A 25,612-nucleotide genomic window follows, 5' to 3' on the forward strand; every position below is an offset into this window, starting at 1 on the left:
ATATAAGTTTCAGTTAGCTAGCTGATGGGGCACCTCAGGCAGGAGCAATTCCATCTTGGGCCTAGAAAATTTTATATGTATATGTGTGTGTGTGTGTGTGTGTGTATAGACATATACTTATATAATATTCTATATTATCTATAATAATTATTATTAAATTATAAATAACTTATTTATATTTACTTGGTTTTGTTTCTATAATACATCTAACTCTATGTGGAAAAAGACTTCTTTTTCTTATTGAGTGCTTATTTCATTCTTGAAATATTTTAGAGAAAAGAAAAACATAAATCACAAAACTATGCAAAAAGTATTATTTATAGTAAATATGAGAAAATATTCAGCTTCCCTAAAACTGAAAGGCACGTTAAAACCCAAGATCTGTTTCTCCCCCTTTTTGTGTACTTAGTTATAGGTATGTATTGTAATTAAGATGCTTCGTCCTGGGCAAGGACCTTGGTAACTAGCACTATGAGTTTCTGACAGACATGAAGGTTAGCTGATACAATACAGTGTAGAAATGGTTTTTATTCTTTGATTTCAGCTGTAGCAAGTCTGAAGAAATAACCCTAAATCTGTAAGGAGATACGTATTCAATACTATTCACTAAGCTTAATCATAATACTAAAAATGAACACATAAAATGATATATAAATCAATAAATCAAAAAAACAAAAACAAAAAACAAATCTCCCACAAGAGAGGGATGGCTAAACTTGTGGCTATCCATGGGATGCCTGTGCAGCAACATTTTAAAAGGTTAAAAAGAGTGAAGAGAAATGGTTATGATATAATTTGTTGTGAAAAAAATCAATGCAAAACGAATAGAACTGTGAGTAAAACTACCTAAGAGACATGTGCTATGAAGAGCACTGGGAGGTAATGAATTAAAACAACGAAATTAATGGAGTCACAGAAGTAACACTAGGGCAATGCTTTTATTTCCCCCCTCTATTTTTTAAAATGGAAAAACAATCTTAAATTTACATAGAAGTTGCAGGTACTTTTTTTCTTCCTGAACTATCTGAAAATAAGATGCTGACGTCCTATGGAGCCACTTGTGAATACTTTAGTGTGTGTTTCCTACAGAGGGACAGTCTCCTTTACAAACCTAAACATCCATCAGTATCAAAGAATTCCTTGAATATGTTACCTCCAACTAATCCACAGGTCACGAACCTCATTCAGGTTTCTTCATCTGTCCCAGTAATACCCTTTACAGTGGAAAGATCCAGTCCAGAATGACGAACTGCATTTAGTTGCCCTGTTATCTTTCATTTTAGGACAGTTCCTCCGTCTTTCCTTGAATATGATGTCTAAACATTTTTGAAGATGATAGGCCCATGCTTCTGTAGTTTTTCCTTGAATTTGTGTTTGTCTGATGTCTCCTCCCAATGAGATTCAAGTTCTGCACTCTTGGCAGGACTATCAGAGAAGGGACTGGATTCTCATTGCATCCATTCTGGTATTACACACTTTCAGTTTGTCCCATTACTGATGATGTGTGGTCACTTTGATCACTTGATTAAAGTGACTCTTGTAGGTAAGAAATTAAAATTATTTTAGCTTATTCCAGTCAGTGCAGAGATCTATAATAATTTCTCCATTCCTGACCTTTATATTGATTCTGTCCTGATTCTCACTTGGAATCTACAGCTTCACTGATGCTATTTTAACCCCCTCATAGAGTTTTAGCTTCACTCTGCCCAGCTTCCCAGCAGGCATCTGCCATTGCTGCAGATGTCTCCTTGGGTAGATAACGCTCCGGGTTTCCCAGTGAGTGGGTCCTGTGCACTGTCTGTCTTTAGCCTCCAGTAATGGCTACTATGTCGTCCATTGCAGGGAAATTGTTACTGACTCTGCTTGTAACCAAACTAGACTTCACCCTGGTGGGTACTACTGTCACCTCTAACTAGGACACTTGAGATCTACGTGGACCCAGCTTCCACGTGCCCAGTCTGGAGCTTCACCTGTAATTTCTTCTCTACTGTACCTGGTTATAGTTCCTTTTTCCCCTCTTTGCTTTTTTGCCGTCTCTTTAAAAAAAAAAAAGAATCTTGGGGCACCTGGGTGGCTCAGTCCATTAAGCATCTGACTCTTGGTTTCAGCTAAGATCATGATCTCACAGTTAGGGGGATCAAGCCCCATGTCATGCTCTGCACTGACAGCATGGAGACTGATTGGAATTCTGTTTCCCTCTCTCTCTGCCCCTCCCCTACTTGCACGTGTGTGCTCTCTCTCTCTCTCAAATAAAGTTAAAAAAATTAGCTTCTTTTGTTTGATTGATCTTTTCAAAGAGCTAGCTCTTAGATTTATCTACCAAGTCTGTGGCCTTCTTTTTGAATTTATTTCAAAAAGTTTATTTGCTTTTATTTCTATGACCTTTTTCTTAAAAACTTTTGGATTTGTTTTGATGTTCCTATTCTAGTTGCTTGATTAATTTATTTATTTTTCTTGTTTGATATAAAAAGTATTTTTTGAGAAGAAAACTTTTTCTCTACCAACTGAAGTTTGAGTGGTCAGGGACCTGCAAATTTATTGACAGTTGACAGGTTGACAGGAGAAAAGTTTATTTTGCATGCAGAAATGCTCTATAGCCAGATATATCGAATAGCCAGATATAAAGATGTGTATACCAATTTAACAGCGGGGAAAGGGTTAGGGTTTCAATGGGAAAATATGGAAGGTTCTACTGGTTTTTTAATGCTAATCAGATTGTACCATTGAACTAGCCATTGATAGAATCATACTGCAACATGTAGGCTATGTAATTGAAGTCAATGAAAGAGTCATTGATGGTGATAATATCCACTTTGCCAGAGTTGAAAAGAGCTCTGGCAACCAGGCACCCAAAATGGCTGAGAAATCTGTTTTCTCTAATTTTCACCATTGTGTCTTAGGAGTGCTGCTGGCATTGCAGAAAAAGATGCATCTTGTTGACTTGGGAGAAGTAGAGAGCCTGCTTTGCTAGAATTTTATAAGAAAGTTAGACCTTTAAATGCTTCTTGAGGCTAGAATGCCAAGCCACGTTTCAGTTGAAGTACCTATAGATTTGGGTGAATTTCTTTCTTCCTGAAGAATATCCAAAATATCTTTTCTTACCTGTAATGCTGGAAACTTTATAATCCAGGTGCCAAATACCTAAGAGGGCTTTATAAGCATTAGCTCTGTAAAATCAACCTTATTTCCTTAAAACTGTCTAGTTGTATTTGATTCTATACATGTCATTCTTAAATATGACATTTCAGCCAAAGCCTTGGTCATATAACCAATGTTTCCAATTATGTCCTGTTTACAAAGAGGAAAGATTCTTATTGAACCTTTGAAAATAACTATATTGCCATGAAAATTAGAATATTCAATAATAACAAATTCTAGAGGGATGAGGGAGGGAGAAAAAGATAAATGTTTTCAAAGGTATAATCTACTAAATTTTGTAAGTTAAAAATAGCTTAAGAAGGAAAAATAAAGGGGCACCTGGGTGGCTCAGTCGATTAAGCATGCAACTCTTGATTTCACCTCAGGTGATGGTCTCACCTGATCAAGGTAAGATCAAGCCCCACATCGGGCTCTGTGCTGAGCATGGAGCCTGCTTGGGATTCTCTCTCTCCTTGTCTCTCTCTGCCTTTCTCTCTCTCTCTCTCTCTCAAAATAAATAAATAAACATTTTAAAAACAGAAGCAAAAATTAAGTGGTTCATTAAATCCAGGAGCAATATTTTAAACAAATGATGTAATTATCCTTCATTAATTCATTTAGTACCATGTAATTAATTTTTGTTCTGCTTGATCTTGGATTAGCAGTTTCATGAACCCATCAGTTTGCCCATTGGAGATTTGTGACTCCTTGCTCAGTCCACTGGTATGGTCTCAATGTTACTTTGTCAATGCTACCAGAAGCCTGTGCTCTAGGGTCCCTTGCATAGTCCCTTTTCCATGGGTCTTTGAGACAGTTTCTCTTGTTGAAGACACACGTTCTGGCTTGTAGCTGAATGCAAGAGCTTCCATGGAAGCATCAGGGCAACCAATTCCTGTCTGTGGAGGGCAAAAGACTTAACTGGCTGTGGCTGAAGATCTTATGAGCGTTTTTTATGAAATTAATACAGTTGACAAGGAAATGTTGTTGTTTCTGTGGCACACTGCATTTGCAAGTAATAACTGGAATGTTGATAACATTATATTATTGTTGTGTCTAATATCAGGCAAAGCAGTACCAGGACACATATGGACAGTGAGGACATTGACAAATTTCTAGGACCTTCATATAATCCCTGAAATATTTGTATTAATAACATTCACCCACACAAATATAACCTAGGGAAAGTTAAACATCTCTTCTTTTTTTTTTATTTTTTTTATTTTTTAATGTTTATTTATTTTTGAGACAGAGAGAGACAGAGCATGAACAGGGGAGGGGCAGAGAGAGAGGGAGACACCGAATCTGAAACAGGCTTCAGGCTCTGAGCTGTCAGCACAGAGCCCGACGCGGGGCTCGAACTCACGGACCGTGAGATCATGACCTGAGCTGAAGTCAGACGCTTAACCGACCAAGCCACCCAGGCACCCCAACATCTCTTCTTATTTGACAGTTCTTCTTATGCAATTCAATGTATTTAATGAATTTTAGATATCTCTCATTTTACAAGGAAAAGAACAAATCCTTAGAGATTTTCCAGGGACCCCCTGGGAAGTCAGTTAAGGATCACGATTTTACTTAGGATTTTATTTTGGGAAGGCAAAATACCAAAAGTTGTCAAATATCTTAAAAGGTTTGAACATCTGATTTTAATAGGATTACAGATTACTCTGAAAAAAAAATTATCTACTTAATCAAATAACCATAAAGAATTCAGAAGTTAAACTACAGGAAGTAACATAGTCATAACAAACAAACAAACAAATAAACAAACTTACCTTAAAACATTTTGAAACCAGTTTCTCTGTGGGGCACCTGGCTGGCTCAGTCCCTGGAGCTTTGCACTCTTGATCTCAGTGTTGTGGGTTTAAGCCCTACATTGAGTACAGAGATTACTTAAAAAATTCTTTAAAAAAAAAAAATTAAAAACATAGCTTATCTGATTTCTCACATAAACTTGAGAGCTCAAAAATAATAACTTGAAGGGTCATTGGGTGGCTCAGTCGATTAAGTGTCTAACTCTTGATTTCAGCTCAGGTCATGATCACGTGGTTGTGAGATCAAGCCCTGCATGGAGCCTGTTTAAGATCGTCTCCCTCCCTCTCCCTTTGCCCCTTCTGTGCTTGTGTGAGCACGTACTCTCTCTCTTCCTCTATAAATAAAATAAATAAATAAATAAATAAATAAATAAATAAATAAATAAATATCAAACCAAGAAATACTTTTTAAAAATAATAATTTCAGATCTTGAATGGGATTGATTTGAATCTATAGATCAGTGTAGGGTGAACTGACATCTTTACAATGTATTGAGCCCTCTAATCTATGAATATGCTATATTCCTCAATTTATTTATGTCCACTTTCCGCAATGTTTTATACTTGTTGCAACAGACTTTTTTTCACATCTGTTATTAGATTTATTGCTAGGTGTTTGATATTTTCACACTTTTGGAAATTTTATCTTTAAAAATTTTTGCTTTCAAATTATTTATTGTTGTTATATAGAAATGCAGCTTGTTTGGGATATTGACCTTATATCCAATGATCTTTCTACACTGATTTATTAATTCTATGATCTGCAGATTTTTTTGGACTTTCTCTGCATAATGTAAATTTTTTTTTTTTATTTTCGAATCCTTATTCTTTTTATTTCTTTTTCATGTACTAGCTAATACCTTGGGTAGAAATGGTGTTAGCAGGCATCCTTTTGTTGTTCTTAATATTAAATGGAAAGTTCTGAATACATTACCAGTAAAGATGACTTTGTGAATACCCATGACCAGTATAAAGAAGTCTCTGTATTTATAGTTTGCTAAGAAATTTATCAATAATGGTTGTTGTTTTTTTTAAATTGAATTTAATTCTATAAAATGCTTTTTTTCTGTACTTGCTGAGATGATCATATGATTCTTCATTATTCTGTTAATGAGGTGAATTACATTGATTAATTTTTGTATGTTAACTATTTTGTTAATAATATATTTTTCTTTATAGGCAGTACTGGATTCTTTGCTAATGTTTTGTGGAGGATTTTTGCAGCTACATTCATGAGTGAAATTGGTCTGTAATTTTCCCTTCTTGAAACATCTTTGCCAGACTTTGGAAATGAGGTTCTGTTGGCCTCATAAAGCAATTTGAGGAGTATTCTTCCTTCTTCTATTTTTGGAAGTTTATGCAAGGATAGAGATATTTATTCTTTAAATGTTTTATAGAATTTACCAGGGAAGCTGTCTGAACCTGGTGGACTTTTTGGAGGAAGGTTTTTGATTGCAATTTCAAATAAATTGTAGTAGAACTATTCTTCTTTGTCTCTTTGGTTAAGTTTGTAATTTTTTATAAGAATTTGTACATTTCTTTACATTTCCAAATGCATTAGGATAAAGTTGAAGGTATTCTTCATTTTTTTCTATTATGCTTTTACTGTTCGTAAGCTCTGTAGCAATGTTGCCTTTTTCAAAATTCCTGACCTTGGTTATTTGTATTTTCTCTCTTGAATAGTCTTGCTAGTGGCTTATCAATTTTTTTAGTCTTTTCAAAGGACCAATTATTAGCTTGTTTGGTGCTCCCTATTTTATGTTTGTTACTTATTTTATTTTTGCTCTTTTATTATTTCCTCCTTTTTATTTTTAGGCTTAATTTTTTTTTTAACTTATTTTTGAGACAGAGAGAGACAGAGCATGAACAGAGGAGGGGCATAGAGAGAGGGAGACACAGAATCTGAAGCAGGCTCCAGGCTCTGAGCTGTCAGCACAGAGCCCGATGCGGGGCTCGAACTCACGGACTGACCTGAGCTGAACTCATGACCTGAGCTGAAGTCGGACCGACTGAGCCACCCAGGCACCCCTAGGCTTAATTTGATGTTTGTGTTCCTATATCTTAAGATGGATTCTTAGCTCATTGATTTTCAGTTTTCTTCCTTTTTTCTATGAGTTTTAAAACTAGAAACATTATTCTCTGCCTGGAATTAGCTGCAACTCCCAAGTTATGTAATATATTCATTATCAATATTTTTTTTAAGTTTATTCATTTTGGAGAAGAGAGAGAGACAGGCAGACAGACAGAATATGTGGGGAGGGGCAAAGGGAAAGAATCTGAAGCAGGCTCCACACTGTCAATGCAGGGCCCTACATGGGGCTTGAACTCACGGTTCAAGCTGTGAGGTCAATGATCTGAGCTGAAATCAAGAGTCAGACACTTAACTGACTGAGCCAGTCAGGTGCCCCTCGTTATCAATATTTTTGAAATTTCACTTCATTTATTCTTTGGCCCATAAATTATTTAAAAGAATATTTATTCTCAAACATATGGGGATATCTGTTATGTATGTATGTATGTATGTATGTATGTATGTATTTATTTAATGCTTATTTATTTATTTTGAGAGAGAGAGAGAGAACACAAGTGTGGGGAAGGGGTAGAGAAAGGGTGAGAGAGAGAATCCCAAGCAGGCTCCACACCATCAGTGCAGAGCCTGACACAGGGCTCCATTCCATGAACCATGACCATGACCTGAGCTGAAATCAAGAGTCGGATGCATAACTGACTGAGCCACCCACGCACCCCGAACAGTCTTATTTTTGAAGGGGTTGTATGTTGGCCCTAATCATTTCTGGAGAGCGACCTATCTCCCTTTGTTTTTCTTTTTTGTAGTGTCTTTCTTTTGGGTCTTCTTTCACTTCCTAAACAGGGGTGGTTTAGGTCCAGTTACCCGTATTGATTGAAGGCCTTTGGAAGATTTTTAAAATGTGAATTCCACTGGTTCTTCTTCTTTTAAGCTTCTAAATCCTTCCATGAATAATTTGCTTTGGTGCACAAACACATCGACTGGAATATCCAAGGGGCTTCCCTCTCGGTTTATCATGGAGATGAATCCAAATCCCATTTGCACATTGAACCACTTACAGTGGCCAGTTCCATGCAAAACCTGGGATTCCTCCTCTACCTGCTCTGGCAGCTTCCCAGGCCCTTCACCACCACCTTTGTCTGCCCTGCCTTCGGCCATGTTGCCCATGGGCCCTTTGCTCCAAACTCGTGGGATGAAAACTTTCCCATTGGAATGGAGTGATCTTCTGGATCAATCTAACATCTTGATTTTGTGTGATCACAAATTTAGCTTGCATGGTCTAATGTGCTTTCCCTCTTTTTCTCTTATGTATTTATTTTATTTTATTGTGTTAAGAACACTTAACATGAAAACTACCTTCTTAAATTTTTTAAGTGTACAATGCAGTTTTGTTAACTGTAGCCACAGTGTTGTTCAGCAGATCTCTTGCATGTATTCATCTTAGATAACTGAAACTTTATACCTGTTGAATAGCAGCCAACCTGCCCCCCCCCCCCATTATCCTCTCCTCTCAGCCCCTGGCTTCACCATTCTGCTCTATGCTTCTATGAGTAGAACTGTTTTAGGTACCTCATATAAGTGCAATCATGCAGTATTTGTCCTTCTGTGACTGGCTTATTTCACTTGACATAACGTCCTCAAGGTTCATCCATGTTGTTAACATATTGCAGGATTTCCTTCTTTTTCAAGGTTGAATAATTTTCCATTGTATGTATATACCACATTTTCTTTATCCATTTGGGATGTTCTAGTTATCTTTTTATTACTGTGTGTTAGTTTAATTGCATTGAAGTCACAGAACCTACTCTGATCTTAATCTTTTAAACTTTGTTGAACATATGGTCAATTTTTGAAAATGTTCCTTGGGTCCATGAAAAGACTATCCTGTAGTTGTTAGATGCAGGGTTCTATATGAATCAGTCACATTTGATAATAATGTTGTCAAATATTTTATCCTTATTGACTTCTTCACTTATTTGATCAATTAATGAGATGTGTCTTAAAATCCCCTTCTTTGATTGTGGATATACTGATTTCTCCTCAGAGTCTAACATTTTTTATTATATATATTGAATCTGTGTTATGAGGTGCATAATTTTTAAATAATTATATCTTCTTTGAATTAAAAAAAATCAGTTATAACGTGTCCTCTTCATCTCTAGTGATATTATTTTGCCTTAGAATTACTTTTTCGTTTTTTTCTTTTTTTAAGAGACAGAGAGAGAGAGAGAAAGAGAGAGAGCACTTGAGTGGGGGAGGGGGCAAAGGGAGAGAGAAGATGAACATTAAGCAGACTCCATGCTCAGTGCGGAGCCTGACATGGGCCTCAATCCTATGGCCCTGGGATCATGACCTGAGCCGAAATCAAAAGTCGGACACTTAACCAAATGAGCCACTCAGGTGCCCCTAAAGTCTACTTTTTCTGATTTTAATATGGCCATACCTGCTTTCTTTGATTCATATTTGCATACCGTATCTTTTTTCCATCCTTTTATTTTCATTCTTCCTATTTCATTACATTTTAGATGTGCCCTTTATAAACAGCATAGAGTTTAAGTGTTATTTTTTTAATGTTTATTTTTGAGACAGAGAGAACATGAACAGGGGAGGGGCAGAGGGGGGCGGGTAGAGGATCCAAAATAGGTTCCACGCTGACAGCAGTGAGCCCAATTCAGAGCTCAAACTCACAAACTGCACAATCATGACCCGAGCCGAAGTCAGACACTCAAACGACTGAGCCACCCGGGTGCCCCAAGTGTTCTTTTTTTTTTTAATTTTTTAAATTTTTATTTATTTTTGAGAGAGACAGACAGAGAACAAGCAGGGAAAGTGCACAGAGAGAGACACTGAATCTGAAGGGAGCTCCAGGCTCTAAGATGACAGCACAGAGCCTGACATGGGGCTCGAACTTACAAACTGTGAGATCATGACCTGAGCTGAAGTTGGACACTTAACCGACTGAGCCACCCAGGTGTAATAATCTAGAGTGACAACTGTTATCTTTTAATTTGAATATTTAGTCCATTTATATTTAATTTTCTTATGGATTTATATCTACCACCTTACTTAATAGATGTCACCTGTATTTTTATGTTTCATTACTAGTACTATTTATTTGTGTCTTTTCCTTTCTTAATCTCACCAGTGTCAATTTAATTAGTATTTTCAAAGAACCAGCTTCAGGATTTGGTTAATTCTCTCTATTATCTTTCATGGTTACATCAATAACCCATTACCACACTAGTGCTGCCAGCAAACAGCTACCAAACCACAGTGGCATACCACAATAAGGATGTTTTGCTGATACAACTGGGGTTATTTAGGCAGCTTTCTTGATCTTGGCTGGGTCTTCTCACATGACTTGGGGTTGGTTGCCTGTTGGCTGATCTAGGCTGGCCTTGGCTCTGCTCTATGTGCCTCTCATCCTTTCAGCGGGCTAGATTGGGCAAGTTCTTTTTTTTTTTTAATTTTTTTTTTTCAACGTTTATTTATTTTTGGGACAGACAGAGACAGAGCATGAACGGGGGAGGGGCAGAGAGAGAGTGAGACACAGAATCGGAAACAGGCTCCAGGCTCTGAGCCATCAGCCCAGAGCCTGACGCGGGGCTCGAACTCCCGGACCGCGAGATCGTGACCTGGCTGAAGTCGGACGCTTAACCGACTGCGCCACCCAGGCGCCCAGGATTGGGCAAGTTCTTATGGTGACCACAAAGGTGCAGGAGACCAAGTGGAAACACACAAAGCCTCTTGAGGTCTAGGCTTTGAACTAATACACATTATTTTATCTAAAGCAGATCACACAGCTGACCCCAGAATCAGAGGGAGAGGAAATTACATAGCAAGGGCCTAAATACAGGGAGGGTAAAAAAACCAGCATCATCATTTCAACCCTTATTCCCACAAAAAAGAATAATGCTAATGATTTTGATCATGACCTCTTTCTCCTCTTCTACTGGAGACACAAACTCCAATTTAGCCTGGAGGAGGCTAAAACCTATGGTCTCATCTCAAGACAATGACATGGGAAGGGTGCCTGGGTAGCTCAGTCAGTTAAGCATCCCGCTTCAGCTCAGGTCATGATCTCACGGGTCCGTGAGTTTGAGCCCTGCATCTGACTCTGTGCTGACAGCTCAGAGGCTGGAGCCTGCTTCAGATGCTGTCTCCCTCTCTCTCTGCCTCTCCCCTGCTCACAGGCTGTCTCTCTCACTCTCAAAAATGAATAAACGTTGAAAAAGTAAAAAAAAAAAAAAAAAAAAAAAAGACAATGATATGGGGATTACCAGGGAATTAAGCTCAAGTTTGTCATATTGTATGGTGTGGAGTCTGCACTGCAGTCCAGTTGGGAAAAGTTTCCTTGAAAAGTAAGAAAAAAGGCCTTTCTTTTCCTTTAATGCAGCCTGCCTAGTGTTTTTCTTTGTATCATTGTGAACTTTATCATCAGCCTCTTGCTGTTCATTCAGCCATTCAGTAAACACTGAGTACTTCCCATATAGTAGACATTAGGAACCTAGTCTATAGTCTAGTACATGGTGAGTCTAGTACTGTCTAATGGCAGGATAAATATGCAGGACAAATTAATTTACAAAAAGTGAAGTGTTTTGAAGGCTAGAAAATTGTGGTGGGACTATAGCAGAATTACACCTAAGTCATCTTGAGAGCATCAGCATAGAATTCACACACAAAAAGCTTTTGAGTCAAAACTTCAAAAACTAATTGGAGCTTTCTAGGTGAATAAGCAGAAAGATTTTCCTAGTAGAGGGAACAAAATGTACAAAATAAGGAGGTATTAGAAACCATGGCTTATTAGGGGAAAGTACAATTTCAGTGTTTCTAGAGCTTTAAGTGAGGTAGTGACAGGAGATGGAGCAGGACAGGAGATTGAGGGGAGACAAGGCTTTACATGCCTTGCAAAGGAGATTAGATTGTATCTATTCGCAACATACCTGAAGCTGATCCATGAGGAATTTTCAACTAGAAAGAAACCCATGGTCAACTTCTGGTTCACAGGAAGACTTTCCAAGGGTCACTGGAGTGTCCAGGAAAGAGATGAGGAGGGACTGAACCAGAACATTGATTATGGATGAAGCCTGGGACATATTTTGGAGAATTAATTGAATTTGATGTTTTACTACATATGGAGAGGGAAGGTTATGGAAAAGGGAAAAATCAAGGATGACTGCAGAAACTAGGTAGATGGTGGAACCACTTTGCAATATCGAATAGTAAGAGTGAATTAATTATTTGATGGAGATGCTGTGATTTTGATTTGGACAAGTTGAGTTTGACCTTCCTAGTAAGTATTTGGATGGTCACAGTACTTCTTCAGCAACAGGTGCCCATTGAGGTACACTGAAACATTACCTCCCCAAAGATGCTCGCATTCTGATCCCTGGAACCTGTAAATATGACTTTAGTTTTGGGGAAAAGGTATTTGTAGGTGTGATTAAGGATCTCTAGATAAGGAGTTTGTTTTAGAGTATCTCGGGGGCCTGACATCCCATCACGAGTGTCCTTTTGAGAGAAAGAGACAGGGGGAGATAATACAGAGAGGAAGAGGCATTGTGACCATAGAGACAGAGATTGGAGTGATGTGGTCACATGGCAAGGGATGCTGACAGCCACTATAAGCTGGAAGCGGCAGGAACAGCTTCTTCCCAAATCTCTGGAGGGAGTGTGTCCCTGCTGGCACCTTGATTTCTGCCCACGGATACTGATTTTGGACTCTATCTTCCAGAATTGTGAGAGAATACATTTCTATCATTAAGCTACCAGGTGACTGTAATTTGTCACAGCAGCCCCAGGAAAGTAACATAATTACAAAGAAGATCAAGGATCAGAGGCAAATCAAGGAAGGAAAACTGTCAAGAAATAAGGAAGTCTTTGCTCTTCAGCAAAACTCCTAGAAAGAGTTGTTTACTCATTGTTTCCATTCTCTCTCTCTCTCTCTTTTTTTAATGTTTTTATTTATTTTTGAGATAGAGACAGAGCATGATCAGGAGAGGGGCAGAGAGAGAGGGAGACACAGAATCTGAAGCAGGCTCCAGGCTCTGAGCTGTCAGCACAGAGCCTGATGCGGGGCTCAAACTCATGGACTGTGAGATCATGACCTGAGCTGAAGTCAGACGCTCAACCGACTGAGCCACCCAGGCTCCCCGTTTCCATTCTCTTTTACTGTCTCAAGGCTACTTCTTAGCCTTCGGGTCTCAGCTTAAATGTTTGGAAGGACTTCTCCAACCACTCAATCTAAAGCAGCACCTGGGGTCTCATTTTCTACATGTCATCTATCATAACTTAATGTTTTCTCATTCACTAACTAACTTGCTTTGGCAGTGCAAGTTAGTCTTGTTCATTGCTGAAACCCCTAGAATGTTAATGTCTAACAGATGGTAGGTGTGAAATATAAATTTTTAAATGAATGAATAAATAAATGAACACTGTGTGCTTTATTCATATGCCTTCTTTAGCAGCTTTCACACAGAGAGATAAGGGTGTGTGTGCGTATGTGTGTGCGTATGTGATCGCTTGTGAGCCTTGTAGAATATGAGGGCCTACATCTTATTCACTACTCTGAGAATCTCAAAGTGCTTGCAACTCGTCGAAGTTTAGTGGAATGATTTAACTTGAACCTCTAATCTTTCCCCTTCTTAAAATTAAATGATTTAAATTCATGTGGCAGGCTTTTTTGAAACCATTTGTAATATTATAATAATAAATAAAAATGGCTATTTTGTAACACATTGGACAAATATTTTGGACATTTAATAATTTAATTGGACATTTAAAAAATCTTGATTGCATTAGTAACACATGAAACTGTCCTTCTTTGAAAAATTAAAATAATGCAATTGAAGCTGAGTTCCCATTGAACCGCCTCCAAGTCTGGTTCTTCCTTTCCTCCCCAGAAATAGCCATTATAAAAAATTTAGTGTGTGTTCACCCGGACCTCTTTTTTATACTTAAAAACAAAAAACATTTATTTATTTATTTTGAGAAAGAGAGAGAGAGCTTATGAGCAGGGGAGGGGTGCAGAGAGAGAGAGAGAGAGAGAGAGAGAGAGAGAATCCCAAACAAACTCTGTGCTGTCAGCACAGAGTCCACTGCAGGGCTCTCTCCCACCATGAGATCATGATGTGAGCCAAAATCAAGAATCGGACGCTTAACCAACTGAGCCACCCGGGGGCCCCACTCTTTTATACTTTTATATGAAGTCCATATATTGATAGAAGAAACACTACCCTTTTGTGGCAGTGGTTTTTTTTATATAAATGGTGTCTTTGGGGTATGTGATATTTTGATATTTGCTTCTTCACTCTTTGAGATCTAATGTTGGTACACATAGGTATAAGACACTCCTTTTACCTTCGGGGTAGTATTCCATCCACTGCATGGAATGTGCCATATTTGTTCTTAGATGGACACTTAAATTGTTTCTGCTCTTTTGTTATTGCAAAGGGTGCTGCAGTGAACATCCCAGCGCATGTCTCCTTGGATCCCTTGCAAGTTTTCATAGGCTCTATTTCTGGAATTCTTGCTGGGCTTGGAAGTACTCACATGGCCACCAAACATGGCCAAACCAGTGGTGTTTCTCCAGACCCTTTCACAGTTCTTCATACTCAGTGTCAGCCTTTTAAACTTTTGACAATCTGATAGGTGTGAAAGGAGAGATCATTGTTTTAATTTTATTTCTCTGAACAATATTGAGAATGAACACTTTTATGTGTTTATTGGTCATTTAAATTTCCTGGACATTCATTGCCTTTCCTAATGGGTTGTTTCTCCTTTCTGTAATTCAGTTATTCCATGAGGTGTGTTGCAAATATTTTCTCTATGTATCTACTTTGGGGGGAAAGAGGAGAGAGCGAGCATGTGCATGTGTACATGCGAGCAAGGGAGGGGCAGAGGGAAAAGAAGAGAATCTTAAATAGGCTCCATGCCCAGTGCAGAGCCCAATGCATGGCTTGATTTCATAGCTGTGAGATCATGATCTGAGCCAAAATCAAGAATTGAATGCTTAACTGACTGAGCCACTTAGGTACCCCTCCCTGTATCTACTTTTTAAAAAAACTTCTTTTTAGGGTACTTTTGACAGACCTTTTAGATTTTGATGTGGTCAAGTATATATGTTAACTAACTAGAATTAAAATAAAAACTTAAAGTAAAATAAAAATGCCTGGCATACACACAAAAATAAATAAATAAAAAGTATTTTGCTTTCATGACTTCCACCCTTTCGCAGAAGGATTTTTAAGGAAGAATTTCTCCACCACTGAGATCACAGATTATTCTCTTATAACTCAAACATATTTTTAAAAAAATTAAGGGGGCACCTTGGTGGCTCAGTCGGTTGAGCATCTCACTTCAGCTCAGTCATGATCTCACAGTTCATGAGTTTGAACCCCACTGCGCAGGCAGCATAGAGCCCACTTCAGATCCTCTGTCCCCTCTCCTTAGCCCCTCCCCCACTTTTGTGCATGCACGCTCTCTCTCTCTCTCTCAAAATAATAATAATAATAACAATAATGATAATAAACCTGTTAATGTATTGGAAGTGATTTTTATGTATAAAATGAAATAGGGGCTCAAATTAATTTTTTCCCATATGGTGAGCCAGTACTATTTATTATATAGTTTATTCTTTCTTCACCAATTTGAAATGCCACCTTTAACATATGTCAGCATTTTATAATTGTCTGGCTCTTTTCTGAATTCCATTCAGTTCTGTTCCTACTTGAATAACACATTAACTATGGCTTTATAATATGTCTTAATATTCATTAGGAAATTTGGCCTACTTTTTGTTCTTATTTCTTAAAATTTTGTTGTTGACTGTTTCTTAAAATGTCTTAAAAACTATTTCTCCATATTTATTCTTTATTTTTCATATTTACTCTTTTAGAATCCGTTTGTTTCATTTCACTAAAAAATTTTTCTTGGGAGTTTTGGTCTATATTTTAAAAAATGTTAAAAACCACCAGATTTTTTACTGTTATTTATTCCTGCAGCCATCAAAATGTACTAGTTAGCTTTCCACGTGTACTATCACTATTGGGTAAAGAGCAGGGCAGATCCAGGTCTTGTGGGACCCAAAGTCTATACAATTTGAGAGCCCTCTTTGAGAAAACAAATGTAAAATTATGAATGCAATAGTAGATGCTGTGCCATGGGAGGGGCCTTTGCTGGGAGAGGAGGCCTGAACCTCCAGCTTTATTAGCTCCATGGTAAACCCATCCCATTTTAGCAATCTCAAGAGCAGGAACATAGAAAATGGTGCCTCTACTCTCACTAGTTTGTAATTTCTAAGCTGCATAGGTAGTGGAAGCAATAAAATAATGGTTAAATTTGCAGCCTCAGTGGTGGTGTTAGTTGTGTGTTATATAATACCAGTGCCTTGACTTTTCCCTGGGATAGTACCTCACATTTGAGAATCTCAGGACACGTAATCAACATTAACTAATTAAACCTCACAAAACTCTGGAGACACAAGAACGAGAGATATTGCCTCACCTCACCCAGTTCTGAAATGCAGCCACATCTGGGGACGGTGTGGCCACTGCTTGCTAATAAGTTGCAATACCCCACGACAGTTTAGCCGAGACAGTTAGCTGTTGTAGTTGGTAATTGTCTCATGAACATTAGACTATAAAACACTGAAGTCACTGGGATTATCAGCTCATAGCAAATCTAATCCATTCTTTAAGGTTTCTTACTTTTTGGTAATTTTGTCCTAATTATAAAAGAAATACAGGGGGCACCTGGATGGCTCAGTTGGTTTAGCATCCGACTTCGGCTCAGGTCATGATCTCACAGTTTGTGAGTTCAAGCCCCGCATCGGGCTCTGTGCTGACAGCTCAGAGCCTGCAGCCTGCTTCAGATTCTGTGTCTCCCTTTCTGTCTGCCCCTCCCCTGCTTGTGCTCTGTCTCTGTCTCTCAAAAATAAATAAACGTTAAAAAAAAATTTTTTTTAAGAAATATAGGCACAGCAAAGATCTGGTATGTTGTTTTTTAGGGGGGGGTAGTTCTTCAAATTTAAAACAAAATAGAAAAAAGCTGTCTTTTAAAAAATAAAGTAGAACTTAAGAATAGGGAGTTATTGATATATATGTTTTTTAATTCAAAAAGTTTGCTGCTGAACAAAACAGATTGATGGTATAAGACGGAAGAGCATCTGCCTTTAGGTACTATATTGCTGGACAGGGGGATCAGGGAAACTTCTGGGTGCTGGGAATGCTTTAGGTATTTATTTAAGTGATTGTTACATGGGAGTAGGTATATGTAGACGTTCATGCATTTTTACCGTATGCACATTATATCTCAACTACAAAGCAAATTAACATAAAAAGCATGTGACTTGTCATCATGAGAATGCCGTATAGACTTTCTGAAAAGCTTTGCAGGGAGTAGCACATATTCAGGAGTTAGAGACTCGAGACATTCCCCACGGCATGTTTCTTCAGAAGAGGGATTCTAGGTCCTTTGCTCCTCTTTCCAGATTTTCTCTCCATGCCAAAAGAGCTACCCCCAATGCTGGGATATGATTCTCAGTCATCCTACCTTCAACATTAGGTACCTCTTTATCTATATCCTTTACACTTCCCTGGGCATCTAATTTTTCTCTTAGAATTTCATTTTGTTTCACTCAGCTACATCTTTGCCAGAAGTAAGTAAAAGGTGTGCCGTAATCTGGGGACTGGGGGTTGAGAGGTATCTGCAGGGGCCATTGCCCTGACTGGCACTGGAAGAGCAGAGTGGGAGAGGAGGGAGCAGAGAGGATAGGCTACCTCTGGCCCCACGAGGTCTGATGTGACCATTAGAAACAAGAAAACGGAGGGGCAGGCCCATGCTGACAGCGTGGAGGGGCAGCCCTTGGGCACAACCTCCAAGGGCGTCTGTGAACAGCTGTCAGAGCTGAGAGTCTCCAGCGAAGCAGACACAGGGCAAACCAGAAAGGAGGAGGTGGGAGAACGGAGGGAGGAGGAGGGGGAAGAGAAGAAAGATCAACAAGAGAGTGGTTGAGAGAAAGGGGCAGAGAGACAGGAAGAGAAATTCGAAGGATGAGAAGGAAGATGGGCAGGAAGAAGGACAAGAATGCAGAAGGAGGAGGGAGTGAAAGGAGGGGGATAAAAGCTCTGTAGACAAAATGGGAAAGTTTTTTTCCTACTGTAATTTTTAGTGAAGGTTAAATACACAAACACTACCCTGATTATTGACTTTCCAGAACAGTTAAAACAGTACTTTCTTCCTAAGAAAGTAGAGAAGTGAAAATAGTGGCCACTGTCCGACTGCATGCTATAATATTTTCAAACAAACAGAAAGCAGCCCTTATGCTAATTTTCAGCACCCATGTTTCCAAATCATTTCAAAGCCTGCTGCCCAGAAAGTTGCTAATCGATCGTTTGTAAACTTGAAAGGGGGTTCCCATGAAAAGACCAGTGGTTCAGGAACCTCGAGGGTGAGGGGCCCCTGTGGGCAAGGCCAGGCCTACAAGGCCAGGCCTATCGCTGCCATCACTTTGCTCCCACAGCTCCTATAGGGGCAGGTATCATTTTATTTCCATCACATGCATAAGGGCACTGTGAGGTCAGAATTGGGGTGGGCTATGCTTCCCACCTCATGGTACTTCCCTCTGCACTACAGTTCTTCAGATGTGCTGCATTTTAGAAACACATTAATTACCATGCTGTCTTCAACGTCCTGTGACTGTGCAGATATTTATTGTCTATTTTCTGTCCTCATGCCACTCTTTCTCTCAAAGATGCTAAGCTCAGTAGTAGCAGCCACAGTTTCCTGAAAATAGCGGAGGAGCCACAGGAACAAGTCATTCCAGAGACCATGGAAAGCATTCAGGTAATGGAGGTCATTCACCCACGCCTGGGGCCCCAGGGTGGGCCTAGGAGCTGTCTGTGTTGTGGGGTCAGGGGCGTTCTTGGTGCTAGGCTCATCATCAAGAAGTTGTGATCTGATGTGGAAAAGGTCTCACTATCACTAAGACCAGGGAGACAGCAGGCAGGAGGAAATACTGGGTGCGTGTTTATAACAGACAAATCAGAGCCTCACCGCTAGCTTCAAGAATACAGGTCAGAATGGAGTTTCATCCTTGCTCTTCCTCCCTTCTCACCCATTCCCTAACTTCAGGAGGCTGAGGCAGATGAAGCTGCTCATTTAAAGCCAGGTAGAAAATCCAGACATACTGAAGAGACTTATACACTGCCCACATAGTCAGATGAGGCCCTGTTTTCTTTCCTGGAAGCTATAAGAGATGCCCAACACAGCTTCCTGGAGAGCCACTGGCTCCACTTGTCTTTGGCCTCAGCAGGAGCCCCACCACCACCTGCACCCTCCTGCTTCCAGGATGACCTGCACCCTACTGCTGCCAGAGTTCTGCATGTGCTGCTGCCACCCTAACCTAAAGAAGGAGTTAGACCCACACCAAAGGAGGCCAGTCAGCCACGTAATAGATTACATAGGAAATGGCGGACAAGCCAACAGATCCAGCCATTGGCTGGATTTATACTGGATTTTATATATATATATATATATATATATATATATATATACACACACACACATATACACACACATATATTATACATATAATTATTATATATTATATTTATTATAATTATAGTAATACAAAACAATATATTAATATCAATTAATATTAATATATAATAATTATATATTATAAATATACAATTATATTTATCATAATTATATATATTATATAATTATTATATTTATATGTAATATATTATATATTTATATATTACTGGATTATATTTATACTGGATTATACTACTGTGGTATAAATGGCCAAATTTATTGGGCTCTGGGTCCTCACATACTCCTGCAGGACCTCAGGGCATGTCTCTTGTGTCCTTAGGAATAAGGCCTCACCTAGTGGGTGGGACAGGAAAATGGTCTCCCTTTTAAACAGGCTAATGTTGCTGGGCTAGTCCTACATCAGCACTGTGTGTGGCCAGAATCCCAAGGCGTGTTTCCCTACACACTCCTTCAGCTTCTGGTCTGCCTGACTTCTCCGTCCAGCTGGGCCCAGAACCCCTCCTGAGCCCAGGATGGGGGGCAGGTGCTAAGCCATTGTTTCTGGACTTCAGCCCCCAACTCTCTTTTTTTTTTCTCCTTTTCAGCCTTGGGTGAAACAGTATTCCCCCTTGCCCATCAACTCGTGCAAAGAAAGTCTTGGGAACAGGAGGATGGAGGGAGGACTTTTATCTTAGCACTAGGCCACCTGGCTTGTCCTCCCAGATTTCCACATTGTCTCTGCGGAAAATGCATTCTTATGCCCCAGACCACAAAAGGACCCAACCTGTAGCTGGTTGGCTGTTATATTTCAAGTGCTGGTTTATTTTCTGAATGGAGGTTGGGCATGCACAATGGTCAGGCACTCTGCTATGTCTGAGTGTACTCAGTGGGGGAGATGAAAGCCCTAATTCACTATGTGGGAAGGAGGATGGGAAGCATCCCAGAGGAGGGGAATGAGGGACACCTGAACCTTTTTAAAGAAGGTTGTATGACATGGATTAAGTTGAGGGAAATGAAGCTGATGAATAGAATTAATAATAAAAAAAGAAAAAGAAACTTAGTACAAAGAACTTTTAATTTTGGCAAAAATGGAGTAACAGAGACCAGATTTATTCTCCTTTGGAAACAACCAAAAAGTGGCCAAAATGTATGAAATAACAGTTCTTAAGACACTGCTTATCAGGTAACCAAGGAAAGTGATGCCCGAGAGATGGAAAATAAGCCAGGTGAGCTCTCCGATTGCCCCAGCCTCCTGTCTTGGGAGACTTTGAGGCCACGGCACAGGGCAGAAGAACTCAGTGGGAACCTGATGGACTCTCTGAGTTGAGGAGGCAGATCTGTAAATCCATGGAGACTAAAGCCACTAAGGTTTGCAGGACCGAGTACCAGAGAGGAGAGAGCTGCGCAGAGACGTTAGACACCAGCAGAGGGTCACCCCTGTGTATTCAGTTGAGGACTGATCAGCACAGTCATGTAAGGAAATAGTGAAGGTCAGGCTGAGGATAGAACCTCCCCAAAGGAGTAGAGTTCACAGTGCCAGTGCTCATCCAAAGCTGGAGCTAGTGCCTGTTCCCATAAGCTAGACTGGAGAACCTTAGGACCCACAAGGCACTGGGAGAGTGCACAGAAGAGTCTTGCCTGCATCTGTAGTAGGGAATAATTAGTTCTAGACAGAGCACTGCTCCAGTCATGTCTAACCTATCTTTAGAGCAAGAATTGAAAGCATCAAACTGCTCCCAAGTGACTGAATCCCAGAGCAAAGTTCAAGAATAGGTGTAGGAGTACAAAATTATCTAACACCCAACTAATCTAAGTGACTGTGTTTGGAATCCAACAAAAAATTAGCAGGCACTCAAAAAACTGGGAATATATGATGCGTAAGGTGGAGATAACTCATCCAATTGAAATTAACCCAGATATGAAGCAGATGTTAGAATTAGTGGACAAGAACATTAAAGCAGTTATTCTAACTATCTAAGTTTCAAAGGTCATCGAGAGACATAGAAGATATAAAAAACACCCCAAATAAAACCTCTAGACATAAAAACTACAGTTCATGAGATGAAAAATACACTGGATTAACCATAGATTAAACATCGCAGAAAAAAAGCTTGCTAAACTTGAGATAGAAATGAGAATTAAAAAATAAAAAAGATCATTGTATCAGTGAGCTTTGGGTTAATAAGTAGCTAATATGTGTGCAATCAGAGTCCATAAAGAAGAAGAGAGAGCAGTTGGAACAGAAAAAAATATTTGAAGAAATGAGGACTAAACACATTCTAGATTCTATGAAAACAGTAAACCCAGAGACACAAGCTCAGTAAACAGCAGGCACAAGAAATACTAAGACAACTAGACCAAAACTCATCATAATCAAATCATGGAAAACCAGTGAAAAAGAGAAAATCTTAAAAGCAAGCAGAATGGGGGGTAGGGAGACAAGTTGGGAAAAGAGGAACCAAAATAATGATTGCAGCAGATTTCTTATTGGAAACAGTGCAAGCAGGAAGACCATGCATTGCATCTTTAAAGAACTGGCAGAAAATAAACTTCCAACCTAGAATTATATGTCTATGAGTATCTTTCAAAAATAAAGGTAAAATAAAGATTTTCATCTACACACAAAAAGTGGAAAAATTCATTAACAGCAGACGCATACTACAAGAAATGTTGAAGTCCTTCAGACAGAAGAAAAATGATACCAGATGGAACTCTGGATCTACACAGAGGAATGGCTAGCCCTGGAAATCGTAACGTAAATGTGTAAGATTTTGTTCTTATTTGTATCTCTTTAAAAGATAATTGATTATTTAAAAAAAATAAAAACAACACAGTGTGGAGCTTATATAGAAAATGTAAAAAATGAAATGTATGGCAAGACTAATACAAAGACCAAGAGGGGAGAAATGTAAATATATTATTTGAAGGCTTTTCTACCATACCTGAAGTGGTATAATATCACCTAAAGGTAGATGTGATAAGCTAAAGATGTATACCATAAACTCGAAAAAAAAAATTGACGTTACAAATCAAAATCAGAGAGTTATACTTAATAAGCCTACTGAAGAGAGAAAGTGGAATCATAAAAATATACAACTGGGGCACCTGGCTGACCCAGTTGGTAGTGCATGTGACTCTTGATTGCAGGGTTGTGAGTTTGAGCCCCATGTTGGAGGTAGAGATTACTTAAAAATAAAATCCTTAAAAAGATATATACAACTAATAAAAGAAGGCAAAAATATGGAAAAAGGACACCTAGTAAACAAATAGCAAGTTGGCAGACTTAAACCTAACCATATTGATAACTACATTAAATATAGTGTACATTGACTATCCCAAAGATCATATAAGGCAGAAATAGATTAGATGAAAAAGGAAGACTCGGTTATATGCAGACTACAAAAATACAAACTACAAATACAAAGATACAATAGGTTGATACAAATAGGTTTAAATTTAAAAGATACAAAAAAGACACAGCATGCTAACACTAATTAAAAGACAGCAAGACAGCTAGTAGCTTTATTCACTTCAGACAAGGTGGATTTCAAAACAGGGAATATTACCAGAAATAACAAAGGTCAAAAGGACATAATAATCCTAAATATTTATGCATCTAATAGAATTTCAGAACACATGAAACAAAAATTGATAGAACTGCAAATGCAAATGAGTAAATGACCATATTTGAAGATTTCAGTATCCTTCCCTTAGTAATTGATGGAACAAGTAGAAAATCAAGAAGAATATAGATCCTAAGAACACCATCAACAAATTTGACCTAATTGACACTTAAGAACACTCTATCCCCAAAACAGCAGAATACACATTCTTCTCATGTGCACGTGGAACATTTACCAAGATAGACTGTATTTTGGGCCACAAAATAAATCTCAATAAATGTAAAAGGATTTAAGTCATCTAAAGTATGTTTTCTGACAACAGAACACATTACAAGAAGGCAAAACTCCAGATTAATAGCTCTAATGAACATCAATGGAAAAATCCTAATAAAAATTTTATTGATTTGAATCAATATATAAAAAGATAGTATATCATGACCAAGTAGACTTTATTCTGGGAATGCAAAGTTGGTTTCACAGAAAAAATCAGTCCATGTAACTCACCCTATAAACAAGCTAAAAAAGATAACCTATATGATTCTCTCAAAAATACAGGGAAGGCGTTTGAAAATTCAACATTGAAACTCTCAGAAAATGAGGAATCAGAAAGAATTTCAATTCCCTAGACTTTATTTTTGAAAAACCTGCATGCTAACATCACACTTAATGGTAGAAGACTGAATTTTTTTACACCATGGCCAGGAACAATGGTCTGCTCCCACCACTTCTATTCAAAATTATACTGGAAGCTCAAGCCAGTGTAAAAAGATAATAAATAAAAGACATCCAGATTGGAAAAGGAGAATTAAAACTGTTCTTTATTTGCCAATAACATAATCATCTAGAATCTACAAAACAGCTACTAGAACTAGTAAATAATTTAGCAAGTTGCATTTAAAATTAATATGCAAAGTTCAATTTTATTTCTATATAATAGTAATTGACAATCAGAAATGGAAATAAATACCATTTACAACAGTACAAATATACAAAATACTAAGAGATAAATCTGACAAGAGATGTTCAAGACCCGTACACCAAAAACTACAAAACATTTCTGAGAGAAATAGGACCTAAATAAATGGAGAGATGCCCCACGTTCCTGGTTTTGAAGACTTGATGTTGTCAAGATGTCAACTCTTCCCAAATTGACCAATGCATTCCCAGTCAAAATTTCAGAAATTTTACAGAAATTGAAAAATTGATCAATGGAAAGGACCTAGAATAGCCAGAACAACTTTGGAGAAGAACAGTTGTTGGATGAATACTACAGATGTCAAGATTTACTGCATAGTTCTTGTAGTTAAGCCAGTGTGATGACGATGCCAAGGACAACAAGTAGATTAACGGGACAGAATAGAAGATCCAGAAATAGACTCAGCCTATAATCTGTAGTGACCAAAAGCAGATCATTGTTTGCCTATGGTTGGCCAAATAGCACAGGGTGGGTGGGAGGGGCATCTAGAAACACGGAAGCTTTTGGGAGTGCTGTACATGTTCATTGTTTTTGTGGTGATATTTTTATGGATGCATATATAGGTTACAACTTTTCAAAAGTTATTGTCAATAAAGCATTTGAAAAAAACAGTGCAGCTTTCAAGGTACACAGAAGAATAAGAAAAACAAAGTAATAACTACCATCTACAGGGAATTCGGAGGAGCCAGCACTGAGCTGGCACCTATCTCCCTGTTCTTATTTTATCCTCATAACAACCCTGTGAGGTAGGCACTGCTCTTAGCCCCTTTTTACGGATGAGGCCTCAGAGGCTCCACGACTTTCCCAAGCTAGTAAGCCATGGATCCAGGATCTGAACCGAGGCAGCTGGTCCCAGAGCTTGGGTGCTGAACCACTGCAGGTGTTGATTAAATGTCTTGCCTTTGTCACCTGCAGAAGGAAGTCATAGAAGAAGCCCCAGCTGAGGAGATGTCATCAACAGTCCGAAGCGGAAATGCTAGTGAACTGGAGGTAGGGCTTGCCCAGGGCCTTGCGCGCTTGCTGCTTGGCTCCCCGCAAGGTTCGCTGCTCTCTGCTGAGTGTTGGTGTGCCCGTTCCTCCTCCAGGCCTCCCTGCCTCTCTCTACCAGTTCATATCTGCCACCTTCTTTAACACCTGCTCCACAAAGCCTTCCTCAATGAGGCCTTCCTCCAGGGTGATGAATCCTTTATATCCCATGTACAGCTTGGTCCTAGGAGAAACTATACTCCTATATTAATTATTGGCAACGATTTCAGTAAATACAGTTTTTCCTCTTCTTCCCATTGTCTAGCAAGAAAGCATTTTGGAGGGGCAACACATTTGTAAGAGTTTTCTCTAACTGTATGTGTCACCTGCCCACACACATGCTCATCCACACACCTGTATGTATTTTGTATTGTTGATATATGTATATGTGTGTATATATATATATATATATATGTATACATATGTGTGTATATATACGTATATATACACGTATGTATATATGTGT

At 38.7% G+C, this 25,612-nt stretch overlaps 1 protein-coding gene across 1 annotated transcript in view; it reads left to right on the forward strand.

The window, feature by feature from the left end:
- The window catches only part of CFAP61 (cilia and flagella associated protein 61), a 273,562-nt gene that overhangs the window by 56,935 nt on the left and 191,015 nt on the right, over positions 1-25,612 (forward strand). Inside the window, exons 8-9 of the mRNA XM_032592605.1 lie at positions 18,734-18,825; positions 25,036-25,110. Coding sequence (XP_032448496.1) covers positions 18,734-18,825; positions 25,036-25,110 — 167 coding nt within the window. The remainder of the gene's footprint in view (positions 1-18,733; positions 18,826-25,035; positions 25,111-25,612) is intronic.

Source organism: Lynx canadensis, chromosome A3 (assembly GCF_007474595.2).
Source record: "Lynx canadensis isolate LIC74 chromosome A3, mLynCan4.pri.v2, whole genome shotgun sequence".
In the NCBI taxonomy this organism is placed as follows: domain Eukaryota; kingdom Metazoa; phylum Chordata; class Mammalia; order Carnivora; family Felidae; genus Lynx; species Lynx canadensis.